General features: G+C 40.0%; 1 protein-coding gene across 1 annotated transcript; it reads left to right on the top strand.

Moving 5' to 3' along the window:
• Positions 1-65: 65 nt before the first annotated feature.
• Positions 66-16,070, top strand: MZT1 (mitotic spindle organizing protein 1). Its single transcript, XM_059995621.1, has 3 exons — positions 66-184; positions 8,959-9,104; positions 13,114-16,070. Exons 1-3 carry the CDS (start codon positions 118-120, stop codon positions 13,135-13,137), a joined length of 237 nt encoding a protein of 78 aa, XP_059851604.1. The 5' UTR covers positions 66-117; the 3' UTR covers positions 13,138-16,070.
• The last annotated feature ends 200 nt before the right edge of the window (positions 16,071-16,270 follow it).

Genomic DNA, 16,270 nt, shown 5'->3' with positions numbered 1-16,270 from the left:
CAGGGGCGGAGCCTGCCCGGCGTGAGCTGGGGACGCGCAGTGTGATTGCCCAGGAGAAAGGAAGGCGCTCCACTTCCGGGTCAGGCCCTTCGCTCGCCCCCCCCCTAGGCCTCCGCCATGGCGAGTAGCAGCGGCGCCGGGGCGGCGGCGGCGAATCTGAATGCGGTGAGGGAAACCATGGACGGTGAGTTCCCGTATCGCCCCCTTTACCTTGCCTCGGTTCCCCAGAGCCCAGGCCCTCGGGCGGGGGTGGGCCCACAAGGACTTCTGATCCACCTCTTGCCTAGATCGGCATCTTTGGAGATCCTCCCAAGGGACCCGCCAGGGCTGCAGGGCTGATGGCCCCATCCTTTGAGAGTCGTCTCTTCGCTCCTGTGTAGTTCGTCGCGAGTATGTCGTTGCGGACCCACGTCAGCCCCGCGAGCGCTCCGCCCCTCCCGCGGCAAACCCCGTGCGCCGCGCACATCCCGCGCCCTCTCCCCGCTGTACGCCCACCTCCCCGCGTCCTTCCTCCAGCGCGCTCATTCCACGCCCCCCTCCCGCGCAGGGTCCCCGCGTCCCCCCTTTGGTATCGGCCTCGCGCTCCCCTCCACCCCGCGCCGCAGCCAGTGCCCTGGGCGCCTCGAAAGCGCCCCAGACTGCAGTCCCTTTGCGGACAGTGGCCTCGAGTGTTTGGTCACCGCCACGGCCTTTGTCTCTTGCACTTAAGCAGACGCGTTTCAAATAGCCGGTGGAGGAGCAAATTGTCCCTTAATCAAAATTGCCCAGTTTCGTCTTGGAGCAGGTGATGCTGGTGTCCGGGGGGCTGTGGGCGTATTTATCCGTTTCGGAGCTTGGAGCACGCGGGTAAGGCGTACCCGCAAGTAGTAGGGGAAAAAAAGCGTCTTGGAGTTATCCTCTCTCTTTCTCCTCTCTTATGCCGGCCCTGCCACTTTATACGCCTGGTGGTGGGCTTGGACAAGCTACTTAAACGTCTTTGAGCTCGCTTCTTTTTATTATGTAAAACACGTTTACTACCTCCCAGGGTTGTAAATATTTAAATAAGATAACCAGGTAAAAACATCTCGAAGGTGACCATTAAAAGATACTTCTTGTGTTATTTTTGTGTATAAGACGTCATCCCACTTGCAGACGCTTTCGTTTTCCCCATTTTATTTGCATCCACCTCTATATGAGTGTTTGATAGATGGTAAACATTGGTGTTTGCACTTTCCAGGGGATACCCACATTGGCCTCTATCTTTGTCAAAACATGGAATTCTCACTAAGCAGTGTCAGCCTTCATGTCGTGTCTTTGTCTCCACCGTAGGCTCCACTTCCTTTTAGAGCCCCTCCTTATGGACTTGAATTAATTTATTTTTGGCTGTGTCCGGTCTTTCGTTGCAGCGCCCGGGCTTCTCTAGCTGTGGTTCACGGGCTCCAGAGCGCGCAGGCTCAGTAGTTGCCGTGCAGCATGTGGGATGTTAGTTCCCCAAACAGGGATCAAACCTGCGTTCCCTGCATTGCAAGACGGATTCTTAACCACTGGACCACCAGGGAAGTCCCCTTATGGGGACTTCTGATAAAGCTTCTGGCTTTTTCTGCCCTGGAAAAAAGCCTTTTCAAAGAATTATTTTTATTATTAGAGCCTTTGCGTCTAATATTTTACTTACCAAGTATCTGCTTTGCCCTTTTTATGAAAAATAGAATTTTGTTAATATCATATTCAGCCTGTTTTCCCATCCTTCTAGATGTATCACAGCTTATTAGTTTTATTTTGTAAGTGGATATAGGTACATAGAAACTATATGTGTACAACATTATTGTCTTTTATCTTTGCTTGGAAGCCAGTGTGGTTTCTGAACAGGAAGGAGCATGTATGCCGGGATTTCTAGTCAATTTTCTTATGTTAGCTGTGCATAGGTTCCTTAATTATACGGCCACGGGATTCCATTTGAATAGAAAACTCTCATTTTCTCTCTGGTGGAACTCCTGTTATAGAAATGAGAACTGATCATTTGTATTGGTTACATCATCAGGATTTTCACTGAGAGAACTTTGTGTAAAATGAAGATTATAGAGAGTGTAAGAACATGAAAAAGTGAAGAAAGACCAGGATTTTTTTTTTTTAAACCAACATTGATGGAGAGAATGTGAATTAAAGAACACTGCTTCTCTACATGCAGTTTGCCCACAAACCAGAAGGTAAAAAAGAAAGGCCCCAGGTTGGCAGTGGCTCACATCTGTTAAATGTGGCAGTTAGATCCTGTCGTGTCCATTGGAACTCCAGACTTACAGAAAATCACTGCTATCATGCCATAATTGCGTCCAAAGCAATCATTTCACATAAAAAAGTGAAGTTTAATTATTGCAAATTTAATGAAAATATTTTCCATGCTGCCTGTAACGATTGAGGCACAGTGGGAAACATAGTGCACGTGCTATTAATAATTGACCATACACTGAACTGAAAAAGTCCTAAATGCAGTCATTTCATAAACCCACCTTCCTCCACTCTCGTTCTCAGACATAGAACTTTAAATTGCCCAAGGGACTGGGCTGACCTACTCAAAAACCATTATTATTTGAAATTCTGTTAATGTGGGGTTTCACCTGTATTCAAATCTATCTGTGAGAGCCAATCGGAAGTGTTCAAAACTTTTTGGGTCTGACTGCCCTCCTTCAAGATCTAGTATATTTCTCCTCATCCTCTTCTACCTGCCTCCCATCAGTATTAGAGCCAGCTAAGTGATTTAATATTTTAATTGATGTCAGATGATTTGCAGGGGTTGTAGAATTCGGCTATGAATATTTGTAATTTTATTGTGAAATGAAAGGATTTTGATAAAGGTACTTTAGACAGGAGAGCGGTGGACTTTATTTATCTGCACAGATCACTCTGAAAGGAAGCTGATTGATCCTGGCCCTGATTTAGTATAGGGTCTATTGCATAAGGGCCTCCACTCTCTCTTAGATCCTCAACATTCTCTTCCTGCATTTTCTTTTTAAAATATCAGGCTCTTTCAATTACCTTTCTCCCTCCTCCAATGTACTTAATTGCCCCTTTTGCTTTTCAGCGTTTTGAAATTTTAGATACTCTGTTGATAGCTTCATACTAATTCTTATTTTCTTGAAGTTCTAGAGTTTTCCTTATGCCTCTAATTTTTTTACTACTAGTAATTACGTTTTTTGGCAACTGTGACTCAGATGTACCTCTTCCCTGCTAGAGGCTTCGATGTAATACAATTGTTCCTCAGTATTTTCAGGGGAATTTGTTCCAGGACCCCACACACCCACCTAATACCATAGTCTGTGGATGCTCAAGTCCATCATATAAAATGGAAGAATATTTGAATATAACCTCCATACATCCTCTTGTATACTTTAAATCCTCTCTCAGTTATTTATAATTCCTAATGAATGTGAATGCTATGAAAACAGTTGCCTGCACATTCATGGCAAATTCAAGGTTTGCTTTTGGGAACTTTCTGGAATATTTTTCCCCAAATATTTTCAATCCACAGTTGCTTGAATGCAGTGTGGAACCCATGGATACGGAAGACCATCTGTTCTACTTTATGTAGCAGATAGTAAACTAGCAAAAGGAGTGAAGAGAGTCCACGGTGTACAGGGCAGTGTCAGTGAAGCAAACGTATAGCCCATGCTTCCACCATCAATCCCGTTGCTCATGTGAGACCTCCCCTTCCTCCGCCTCTTCACTAATCTTTTTCAATTCTTCACTTATCTTAGATTTGACCACTTGTCTTAAACTCTCCCATCCATGCCGCCCACCAGTCTTTTCTCCATAATTGCAATAACTTAGCTGGACTCCCTCTCCACACGTGTTCTACCCCCTTCCAGGATCCATTCTATGTTTTGCAGCCAAAATCTTTAAAAAATGAAAATCTCATCTTGTCACACTCCTGTTTTATGTCTTCTAATAGCCTCCCAAAGTTCTCAAACCTTTAATAGGGCCTTAGTGGATTTTCATGTCTGCCTCATCTTGTATTTTACACGTATTCAGCCCCCTTAATTACACAGCCTTCACATGAGCCTTTCAATCTGTGAATTTACCAAGGTCTCCCCAGCGTAAGACCTCGTGCAGAGTCTGTCTTCTTGGCTCCCAGTCTTTGCCCATCCTCCTGCCTCTGCATTAGTCAGGTTGATTTCTAGTCATCCTTGAAGTCTAAGCTTACTTGTAACTTCTTCAGACAAGTCTTTCCTAAGTTGTGTCCTTCACAGCTAAGTAAGATGCCTTGTAATTTGTTTTGGAAGTATGCTGTCCTTTTCCGTCATTTTACTTGTCATAACTGGAATCAGTTGTTGTTTTAACGTATGGCTCTTTTAGACTGTACTGTCCATGAGAACTGGGACCATATCTGTTTTGTCCACAACTACATTTCCAGCAGTAGCATAGTAGGCACAAAATACATACAGGTACCAATTATACAGTAGACACTACAGAAATATTTATTGACTGATGACAGACAGTATGTGAAGTTAGGATGTAATGATCAAAGTGACTTTTAAAAGAAAGCTTAACGGAAGAAATACTAGTACTGAGATGGCCCTGAAAGACAACGTGGAGTTGTATGCAGGGAAGAGAAAAGCATGAACAAAGGCATGAAGTCAGGAGTAATAAAAATATAAATAAAGTATAAAATATTTATAAAAATATAAATAAAACTATAGCATTTATAGATGAGGGTCTACCGTGAGGAGAAAACTGGAGAGAGAGGAGAATTTGAGAGAGAACTGGAGAGATGATGACACAGTTGGAAGAGAGTCAGAATGTGGGTTGTAGTTGTCTGTTGCCCTGTAACAAACCACCCCAAACTCGGGGGCCTAAAACCACAACAGTTACTTTTCTCTCACAGTCCTGGGTGTTGCCCAAGCTCATCTAGATCAGGGGTCCCCAACCCCCGGGCCGTGGACCGCTCCCTGTCCGTGGCCTGTTAGGAACCGGGCCGCACAGCAGGAGGGGAGCGGCGGGCGAGCAAGTGAAGCTCCACCTGCTGCTCCCCATCGCTCGCTTTAACGCCTGACCATCCCCCCACCCCCCAGTGGAAAAATCGTCTTCCACAAAACCGGCCCCTGGTGCCAGAAAGGTTAGGTTCAGGACCGCTGCTCTAGGTGGTTCTCCCTGAGAGTGTCTTGTGCATTGCCATCAGACAATGCTGAGTCTGGAGTCATCTCAGAGCTTACTCACATACCTGCTGGTTGATGCTCCTGTTAGCTGGGCTCTAAGCAGGGGTTGCTGTCTGGAACATGTGGGTTTCTTCACACTTGGAGGCTGGTTCCAAGGAGGAGTGTCTCAAGAAAGAGCCTGGAGAGAGCTCTGTTGCCTTTTTAACCCAGCCTCTGAAGTCGTGCAGTGCCACTCTAGGGAATGCCATCTTCCATGAGCCCTGAGCTCTGTTTGCCGAGAATGCAAGGCCCTGACTGCTCTCTCCTCCTGCTGTTTCTCTGGTTGTGTTGACAGTGAGTAGCAATGAGGGATGAAGTAACATCTACCTCCAGATAAAAAGCAGACTTGCTGCGGGCTTATTGTAAAAGTTGGGATTCCCCAAGCTCAGTGTTCTTCAGCTGTGAATCTGGTCTGTCAATAATAATGTATTCCCTCACAAGGTCAGAGGAGAAAAGCTGCCTGGTCATTTCAGTGTTTGATGAAAAGTTATCAATAAGACTCAAATTTTTTTTTTCTGATTTTAAAGTCTTAGCCAAAGAACACTGTACATTTTTAACATGATAAAATATAGCTGCACGAAACCAGCACCATCCTTAACATTAATGTTGTGTGCATTTTAAATAAAATTGAAAATACCTGCTTTCAGTACCTTTTTAAAATATTGATATGAAAATTTGCGAATAGCACAGGATAGGGGAAAAAAGACTATCAAAAAGGACATGAGGGCTTCCCTGGTGGCGCAGTGGTTGAGAGTCCGCCTGCCGATGTAGGGGACACAGGTTCGTGCCCCAGTCCGGGAAGATCCCACATGCCGCGGAGCGGCTGGGCCTGTGAGCCATGGCCGCTGAGCCTGCGCATCCGGAGCCTGTGCTCCGCAATGGGAGAGGCCACAACAGTGAGAGGCCCATGTACCGCAAACAAACAAACAAAAAGGACATGAAACTGTTATTTGTAGGTCAAATGATTATCTGAGTAGCAAACAAAAGAGAATCAACAGAAAAACTGTTAGAAGCTTCATTAGATTTGTTAAGGTGGCTGGCTACAAAATAAAAATAAGTAATGTCCTAGAGTATTGGCACTAACCACTCAGAATATGCATGAGTGAGGTGGAAATCCATTTATGCAAACAATCCAAACAAAAAATTAAAGAAATTGATCATTCACTATCAAAATCAATGATGATTGAGCACTTGCTGCAACTTTCTGCTCCAAGCATATAAAAATGACAGGAAATAACATTGAAATAACAATGGTCAGCATAACCATGTTCAAAAACGAGAAAAGGAAGTCTCCATTGATTAGAAAGAGAGAGGTTCCCCCCAAAGAACGGAGCAGATGGGAACCATAGCAGGGGGTTGGGAATGAAACCGGGGGAAGGATGCTGCCCTGCCTGAGTGAAGCCGGGGGCCCAAATTGTGCCATCTGCCAGGCCAGGGATTGAGAAGCATCATCCATGTGTCTTGTGGGTCTGGAGTCAGGATGCTTTCAGAGAGCTGAAGCCAGTGTGAGACCACCCATCCAAGAACAGCCAAGGATGTCCAAGAAAAAGCTCCTGTGGAAGATGAGCTTTCCGCCAAAAGTCACAGAGCACCTAAGGTAGATGAAAAACAAAACTAAACAACTAACATGAAAATGAAAAAAAGGGGAAAGTGAGAGAAAGTAGTAGTAACAGCTGACCCTTTTATTGAGCACTGTCATATGCCAAACATATGTGCGTCCTTCAATCCTCACAGCCGTCCTATAAAGTAAGTACTATCGTTATCCCCATTTTCTAGAATAATGAAAGAAAGGCACAGAGCAGTTATCTTGCCTAGTAAGTAATGAAAGTGGAAAATGAACCCAGGTTGTCTGCCTCTGGAGAGCACACTCTTAACCACTCTCTTTTGCTGCTTGTTTCTGTGTGAAGCAGAAAACAGAAATCTCAAAAATGGCTAAAGATAAAAACATATAGCCTCCAGTAGGTAAAGGCAGAAACAACAGCCACAAAATAAGGAGCGGTTATAAATAAGCGTTTAGCTGTGAAACCAGAACATGTGATTATGGGGGGAAATTAGAAATCTTAAAATAGAGTTATTGAAATAAATTCAGCAGATAACATGAATAACAGCCTGAATACAACTGAAAAGCAAAGTATGTTGGAATATCAAAACTGAAGAAATGAAAACGGAAAGGGCTGTCAGCTTCCAGCCAAGATAGAGTAACAGGGACTGGATTTACCTTCCTACCTGAAACAACCAACAGAATCCCGGAAAGACATGCAGAACAATGGTTTTCAAGACACTGGACATCAGGCAAGGAAGGACAGTGATTCCTGAGAGGCAGGAGACAAACGAAGTGAGCCAGATAGCTGCCCCAGCTTCCTACCTTCAGAGTTTTCAGGCCACAGTGCAGTGGGGGGAGGGGAGTAACTCAGGCAGAAGCCAGGGGGCACCCTGAGTTGAGCAGCAGCTTAGGGTCCAGGGAGACCAAGGCAGGTAGAGTTTTCAGGACAGAGTACCTGAGAGGAAAGATCCTGCGCCCAGAGAGAATTCTGGAGATCCGCAGAGGGGTCTCCCTCAAGTATTCAGCATAGCATTGATCACATGTGCAAGGAAAGTACCCAGAAAGCTGGGAAAAGAGCCATTTGAAAGGATTAAAGGGAGCAGTACATTATGCTCCACAGAACTGGGAATAGAGCCTGTGTCTACCAGCCAGAGTGGAAAACTTCATAATTCACAAGACATTGTGTGGTATTAATTAACCCTATGCTAAATGGGACTCTGGTCCTGACTAATGAATCTTAGAGGATCCCAAAGGATCAAACTGTTTATAACCGTATCTCATTACAAAGCTTGAGAATATGTATAGAAATACAGAAATATCCAGCACCCACCAAGGTAAAATTCACAATGTCCGGCATCCAATCAAAAATTATTAGGTGTACAAAACAGAAGAATATGACCCATGAGGAGGAGGAAATTTTAATCTGTTGAAACAGACCCACAGTTGACACAGATGTTAGGATTAGCAGATGAAGACATTAGAACGGTACTCCATGTGTTCAAAAAGTTAAGTAGAGGAATGGAAGATAAAGGTTTTTTAAAAGACTCAAATTGAACTAGAGATGAAAATGAATGTAAGGTATGAAAAAGTGGGAATGGCCCATATCATGAACATCATGAATATTGTAAAAGTTTTCAGAAGGACTTAGACTTAAGTTAATGGATGGCTTAATGTTATTAACGTGTTCATTCATCCCAAAATAATGTGTTTTCATACAATTCAAATCAGAATCTAAATGGTATTTTACTGACTGAGCAGTTCCACTTCTAGGAATTTATTCTGATAAAATTAAGTTACTATGTGCAGATACTTATTACAATATTATTTTAATGGGGGAAACATGAGACCATCTAACAAAATAGCAGAGTGGTTAAGTAATGTATAATGTTTCCATAAAATGGAATGTAACATGACTAATTAAATTACATTGTAAAAGAATACTAAAAAGTGGACAAATGTTCAGAATAATCTTGATTATGATATATGAATTTTAGATAGATATTAAATGAGTGGTAGAATGTAAACCAAGATGTAGAAAGCAGTTTTGTGGAGGGAGGATGTAAATTTATTTTTAAGTTTCTAGAGCTAGGTAAGGGGAAGACAATATTACATGCCAGTTTCCAAATCTAGGGATGCTATGCTAGTTCTCTGGTATTATGCAGTATTACATGAATTAAAAACAGAAGTATTAATGTGCATGTTTTAAAATATTATAAGATTTTGTTTTTAAAATTTTCTGTCTTTTTACAGTTCTGCTTGAGATTTCAAGAATTTTGAATACTGGATTAGATATGGAAACTCTGTCTATATGTGTACGACTCTGTGAGCAAGGAATTAACCCAGAAGCTTTATCATCAGTTATTAAGGAACTTCGCAAGGCCGCTGAAGCATTAAAGGTAGAGATTTGTATATTAACTCTCTAAGTAAAGATGCTTTTGTTTAGAAAATGATTAATGATGAAGTTATGTGAAAGATTCTAAACATGATTAAGCTAGCATCTATCATCATCAGGAAAAATTCTGACGGCCAGGAGCTTTGTAGCATATGTTCAGATCACAAAATTTGCTGCTATCTGGACCATGTTGCATTTTCTTAGAAGTTTCCAGTTGTGTTTAGAATTCTCCTTGTATTGTGGGTAATAGTGTCTACCCCCAAAAAGATATGCTTAAGTCCACCACCTGTGACTATGACCTTATTTGGAAACAGTGTATCTGTAGGTATAATCAAATTGAGATGAAATCATAATGGATTAAAGACCAATGTTCTTATAAAGACAAGGGAAATTTGGACACATATATACAAAGCGCACACCATGTGAAGACACAGACACAAGGGAGAATGCCAGGTGATAACAGAGGCAGAGATTGGAGTGATGGCGTCTACAAGCCAAAGAAGGCCAAGGGTTGTTGGCAGCCACCAGAAGCTAAGAGGCAAGGAAGGGTGCTCTGCTGGAGCCTTCAGAGAGAGAATGGCCGTGCCGACACCTTGATTTTGGACTTCTGCCTCCAGAACTATGAGAGAATACTTTTCTGTTGTTTTAAGCCACCCAGTTGGTGGTACTTTGTTATGGCAGCCCTAAAAATCTAATACAGATTCACTACTGGGGAGTGGGGTGCTGCTGTAAGAAATAGCTAAAAATGTGGAAGTGGCTTTGGAATTGGGTAATGGATAGAGATTGGCAAGTTTTAAGATGCATGATAGAAAAAGCGTAGATTGCCTTGAAGACACTGTTGTAGGTGACTGTAGGTGTTATAGGTGATTCTGGTGAGAGCTCAGAAAGAAGAGAGAAGAACTTCAGTCATCTCAGAGAATACATATATCACTATGAACAGAATCTTGCTAGAATATGAACATGAAAGGTGCTTCTGGTGAGGTCTCAGATGGAAATGAGGAACATTAGTTATTGGACACTGGAGGGGAAGGCCATCCTCGGTATAAAGAGCACTTGGCTGAATTATGTTCTGCTGTTGAGAGGAAAACAAAACTTGTAAGCAATAACTTGGATGTTTGCTGGGGAAATTTCCAAAGTATGGAGGCCCGTGTACCGCAAAAAAAAAAAAAGAGGGGAGAGTGGCTCAGAGGCCAGGAACTGCTGAGGCCAGTGGGCTGGACTGCCAACATGGACCCAGAGAACCACTGTTTTTCAAATTCACATTCACCACCTTTTTTTACTTTTTTTTTTTTTTTTTTGTGGTATGCGGACCTCTCACTGTTGTGGCCTCTCCCGTTGCGGAGCACAGGCTCCGCACGCGCAGGCTCAGCAGCCATGGCTCATGGGCCCAGCTGCTCTGTGGCATGTGGGATCTTCCCAGACCGGGGCACGAACCCGTGTCCCCTGCATCGGCAGGCAGACTCTCAACCACTGCGCCACCAGGGAAGCCCCACATTCACCACCTTTTAATTGCTGAGACTGGAAACAGGAAAAGCATTGTGTTCCCTCTCTTGCTTGCACACACTATGATTTTAAAATCTCACGATTTTTATTTCCATGTTTATGTAGCACTCACTCACCATGAATACTGAAACTTCAAGTCAGTCCCTCTTAAACCTTGTCCAAGGACAAAATGGCTTCTCTCTACCCTTCTTTCCTTTGAGGATGTAGGCGTATAAAACCTGTAGCTTACCCATCTCAGATTAACTTACTCTCCAATAAGTTCCAATAATTTGGGTCATTGGTTTTGTGCTTTTTAAAACTTTTTCATTATTAAATCTGGCACAAAAAGGTAAACAAGACACATTTACAGAGCAAAAATTTATCGTAAAGAGAATACCTATACAATTCTCATTGCCAGCACCCTAAAAGTTCCCTTATGCTCCCCCATCACTAACCTCTCTTTCCCACTACCCACTCAGTAACTACTGTCCTGATTTTTATGGTAGATACTTTCTTTTAACAATTTTACTGACTAAGCATGGATCTCTAAACACCAGTTTCATTTTGTAAAATTTTTGAACTTGATATAAATGGAATCTTGCAGCACAGTTCTTTTTTTAAGTGTAAAATTTATATAGATTTTAGTATATTCACAGAGTTGTACAGCCATCACAATTAATTGTAGAACATTTTAATCACCCCCAAAAGAAACCTTACACCCATTAGCAGTCATTCTCCATTCTCCCTTTCTCTCAGCCCCTAGGAAGCATTAATCCACTTTGTCTCTATGGCTTTGTCTATTCCACACATTTCATATAACTTGTGACCTTTTGTCTCTGGCTTCTCTCACTTAGCATAATGTTTTCAAGATCTGTCCATGTCATAGCATGTATCAGTACTTTATTTCTTTTTATTGTCAAATAATATTCCATTGTATGGATATACCACATTTTATCCATTCATCAGTTGATTGGCATTTGGGTTGTTCCCACTTTTTGGCTATTATGAACAATGCCAGCACAGTTTTTTTTACTGGGTTATTTCGTTTGACATTATGTTTATGAGGTTCATTTCTGTTGAGTATAGCTGGAGTGCATTCCCTTTCACTGTAATAACCATGTTTCTTTGTACAAATATACTATAACTTATTTATCCTTCCTACTATGAATGGATATTAGGTTGCTTCCAGTCGGGAGCCATTACAAATGTGCTGCTGTTAGCTTAGTTCTCCATGTCTCCTGTTGCATGTATGTGAGCATTTCTGTTGAGTGGGTATCTAGAAGTAAAATTGCTGGATCATAGCTTATGTGTATCTTCCACTTGAAGAGGTAATGTCAAACTTTACTAAAGTAGTTGTATGAATTTATATCCCCACCAGCAGCATATGAATTTCCCTTGCTTCACATCTTTGCCAACACTTATTATTGTGAGTCTTTTTAATTTTAGTTGTTCTGGTAGGTGTTTATGAATTTGTCATTTTATTGGCATTTCTCTGAGTACCAGTGAGATTGAATGCATTTTCACATGTTTTTTGGCCATTTTCTTTTGTGAGATATTTTTTCGTGTAGCTTGCCCATTTTCCTGGGTTGTCTGTCCTTTTCTTTGTGGGTAGTCTTTCTTTAAATATTTTTGAAATAAACCTTTTGTCAGATATACATGTAAGGTTTCTGATTTTTTTAATCAAAAATTTTAAATAATTATAAAAACTCTTCAGATTTTCTGTATTTTAACTCACAACTGTTGCTTTCATATGACAGAAGAATAACTGAATAATACAATAGGAATAGCTAATATTTATGAGTACTTTTCCTTTTGCCAAACAGTGCACTAAAGGCTTTCCTTGCATTGTTTCCTCTATAATCACAACAGGGATGTGTATTACAGCTAGTAGTAGTTTACCGCTAAGGAACCTGAAGCTATGGTGACTAACTTACTTCTCTCAGGACTTACAAGTGGTTGAGTTGGGAGTTGAACTCAGACCCTCTGACATCAGAGTTGTTAACTCTTAAGTTTCTACCTACAGTAAGTTCTAAAAAATATCTGAGCCTGCTATTTAAGAAAGGATGAAAATGGTGATTAGAACTGGGTCAGTGGACTATAGCCCGGGAACATTCCCTGGCTTAGTGTTGTCTCATAACCCTGTTGATAAAAGTAAAGGGTATCATAGCCTTTCATCAGTACATTTCTGAAATTCCAGTGGAAGAGGATTTATTTAATATACATCTTCCACAACTATAAGAATTTTTGTTCACCTATGCTGGAGTTTGAAAGAGAATAAGGAAGCAGCATAGGAAGAGATTTTTGTATGTAATGCAATTTGAATGCTACTGTTAGCCTAGCAATCAGTTCAAAAGGTAGTTCAAAGAATGTACTGCAAAAAGTGAAAACCAATGCATTATCCTGATAAAAGTTCTTTGGTATATGTGGGGGAGGAGTTGTTTGTTAATAACAGTGCAGTATTGACAAATTTATTTCCATGGTGTCTCTTTTTCCATGGTTTTATTATAATGAATCATACTTTCTTGTTCTAGGCTGCTGAAAATATGACAAGCTGACTTTCTGAAGAAATCCTGGTGAGATATGTCAAGCTCTGCAAGAGGATTGAAGATGGCATTGTAGTTAAGAATGTACAATGAAATCACTGCATGTAGCAATGTGGAAACATTGTCCTTTTTAAAAGAATTATAAAACCATAGCTTTATAAATCAGTGAAAGTGGCTTATGGAGAAAACTATCAGTTGTGTTTACACCACATCTTTTTTTTTTTTTAACAGTTCTAATGCTTTGGCACTGCTGTGTTCATATTTATGTGTTCCTTATTTATAGCTCGGATAGCTTTAATTTTCTAAGCAGTCTGTCTATCAGATGTGCACATCTGCTGTGCCTGGTTGAAGTATAGTGGAACCCTTCAGTAGTAATGTTGTAGTTATGACTTGTTGACATTTCCATTATAAACTTTAATTTTGAATTGTTTATGCAAAACAACTGTGGATTTATGTTGTATTAGGCTGGAAGTTGACAATTTCAGCTACCAGTTGTGGATTTTGACTTAGATTCATTATGCATATCAGAATCTTGTTTTTTATAAGAGCGTGGAAAAACATTTGTTGTAAACTGCTCTTTAACAAAGAATATTTAGTTTTTTAAAACATAAAGTTTGACTGGCAGTTAATATTGTGAAGCAGATCATATTTGTATTGATTGAAAAATGAAACTTAGAAACTTAGATTTTAAAAGTAATGACAGTGCTTAGTTTACTATTATTTATCATTTGAATCATTTAAATTTAGTGAGAATATTAATAGAGAATATTAATTCTTATTAATAAATAAATATTTTTCTTTCTAATTTTTATACTCTGTAAATCACGGCCTTAAAAATAATAATGCATAATGAAACAATTCCAACATGAAAAGTCTTTTTTACTTTTGTTACATAAAAATAATTTGAGTGCTTACTTAATATACCTTGAGTGGTTATCTAGTTAATCACTAAATAGATGGTGTCACTCAACAAATAATGTTAATTATTTTCTGAAGGAATAAAGGTTTCCAGTCATTAAACAAAAACCAAATAATCAAGGGTTCTGTATCAGGAATTCTAAATATGCCTTTCTAAGATCATTTTTATGTGTCATTATTTTTACCCTGAAAGTTTTAACTAATTGAAGTGATGGTTCAAAATAAATTTTAGAAAACTTAGGATAGCATGGATTCTGTTCCTATAACAGAATCTCAGTGGAATATTTTTCCCAAGACTAATACAAATTTAATCTGATTTTTTAAGACTTTGTTAGCTTCCATTTAAATGGTAGTATAGGGTCTTCCCTGGAAATCCCGTCCAGTGGTTAAGACTCCACCTTCCGATGTAGGGGGTGCAAGTTTGATCTCTGGTCAGGGAACTAAGATCCCACATGCTGCGGGGTGCAGCCAAAATTTTTTTTAAAAACTGTTAGTACAAGCATATACTCTTCGGTAGCATTTTTTGTTCTTCAGGCAAACCAAAGTGATTTTAATAAGGCTTAATAATATTTAATGGCAACCTTCTGTTCTATTTTAAAAATCTAGTCTTTTGACCACTTTGACTTTTTAAATACATGACATCTTTACCAAGTGCACTGAAGGTCTATTATAGGGAGAACTGGTTGGGAGACAATAAAAGTTTTGATTGTAAGTCATTCATTTAATTAAAAAGCATTGCCAATACTGCATGTTGTTATTTATATACAATCAGAAAAAGGACATTCTTGTCAAGTTCCAAAATTTGTATATACTTTTAGGTCATAAGAGTTAATAGTTTTATTTATGACTTTGTAGATTATGTTATTTATGTGTGAAACAAAGCAGGAAAATATATTGAGAAGGAGTTAAGTTTATAGAGGGCTTTCTTAATGTGTTACATTTCTTAAATGTAAACATATATTTCTAATGCGTACTTAAGTAATGTTTAAGGAAACCAAAGTAATGCATTGTTGTGCACGTTGGCAGTGTCAAAAATAAAACCATTTTGGTGGTATCGGCATGTACTTCTGATTTAAAATACGCTTCTATGAATTCAACTTGTGTTTCTATAGGTATTTGGTAAATATTTAGATGCTTATTTGTTATGTGTGATTGAAGACTGTTTAAAGGTAGGCTTTATAATTTACAATTTCAAATCAGTCTTGAGGCGGTAAAATGGAGTACTTTTCCCTGGTAATGAAAGCATGTAGCTATAACATTTCCCCGGGCTTGAAAACAAAGTTGGCATTTCAAATACGTGAGATTATATTTTTCTATATTTCAAATAAGAACTTTACATAGTGGACATTATGAAATTTACATACATGTTTCAAACATGCTATATATTTTTAAACTTAAATTAATTAAAATTAAAAGTTTAGTTTCTCACACTAACCACATTTTTTATTGTAGTACAATATACACAACATAAATTTTTCCATTTTGACCATTGTAAATTATACAGTTCAGTGACATTAAGAACATTCACTTTAATACCTTCCTCAACAATAGAGCCAAAATCTTTTTAGACATGGTTTAAGTGACAGTTGGGATCTCTGTTAGGAAACTTTGGGGTGAATTGTGTTTCCCCAAATCTGTACGTTGAAACCCTAACCTCCATACTTCAGAGTGTGACGTATTTGGAGGTAGGGCCTTTAAAGAGGTGATTAAGTTAAAAATAGGTCTTTAGGGTGAGAACTAATCCAAGTTGACTACAACCCTTACAAGAACAGGAAATTTGGACACACAGAGAGACACAACGGGGGGTGCATGCGCCCAGAAGAAACCATGTGAGGACACATCAAGAAGACGGCCATCTACAACCCAAGGAAAGGGGCTTCAGAAGAAAACAAGCTGCCCAGGAACCTGGTCTGGGACTTCAGCCTCCAGAACTGTGAGAAAATAAATGTCTGTTGTTTAAGCCACCCAGTCTGTAGTTTGTGATGGCAACTGTAACAAACTAATAAAGGAACAAATATTTATAAAGTGCCTATTATCAACAAACCATTGTAGTCGGTCTACCCGGGATAGTAAGCAAAAGCTAAACAAATTGGGAAGGTGAAATAGGCTTTTCTTGTAACACAGCCTTGATGGCTGCCTTACCCCATGTTGGTGAAGAAGCACCCTGTGTTTAGTCCTACTTAACAACTCAGCTGAAAATAGCCCAGAGACCAGCCAGCCACTTGGG

This window comes from Delphinus delphis, chromosome 18 (assembly GCF_949987515.2).
Source record: "Delphinus delphis chromosome 18, mDelDel1.2, whole genome shotgun sequence".
NCBI lineage: Eukaryota > Metazoa > Chordata > Mammalia > Artiodactyla > Delphinidae > Delphinus > Delphinus delphis.
This window is presented reverse-complemented; position numbering and strand designations above follow the sequence as displayed.

What these genes read in the sequence shown, in the direction of transcription:
- MZT1 (XM_059995621.1), top strand. Translation starts at nt 118, where the DNA reads ATGGCGAGTAGCAGCGGCGCCGGGGCGGCGGCGGCGAATCTGAATGCG. An exon ending in GGTGAGGGAAACCATGGACG is followed by an intron (nt 185 to 8,958) that starts GTGAGTTCCCGT and finishes GTCTTTTTACAG; the next exon opens with TTCTGCTTGAGATTTCAAGA. An exon ending in AGGCCGCTGAAGCATTAAAG is followed by an intron (nt 9,105 to 13,113) that starts GTAGAGATTTGT and finishes TTCTTGTTCTAG; the next exon opens with GCTGCTGAAAATATGACAAG.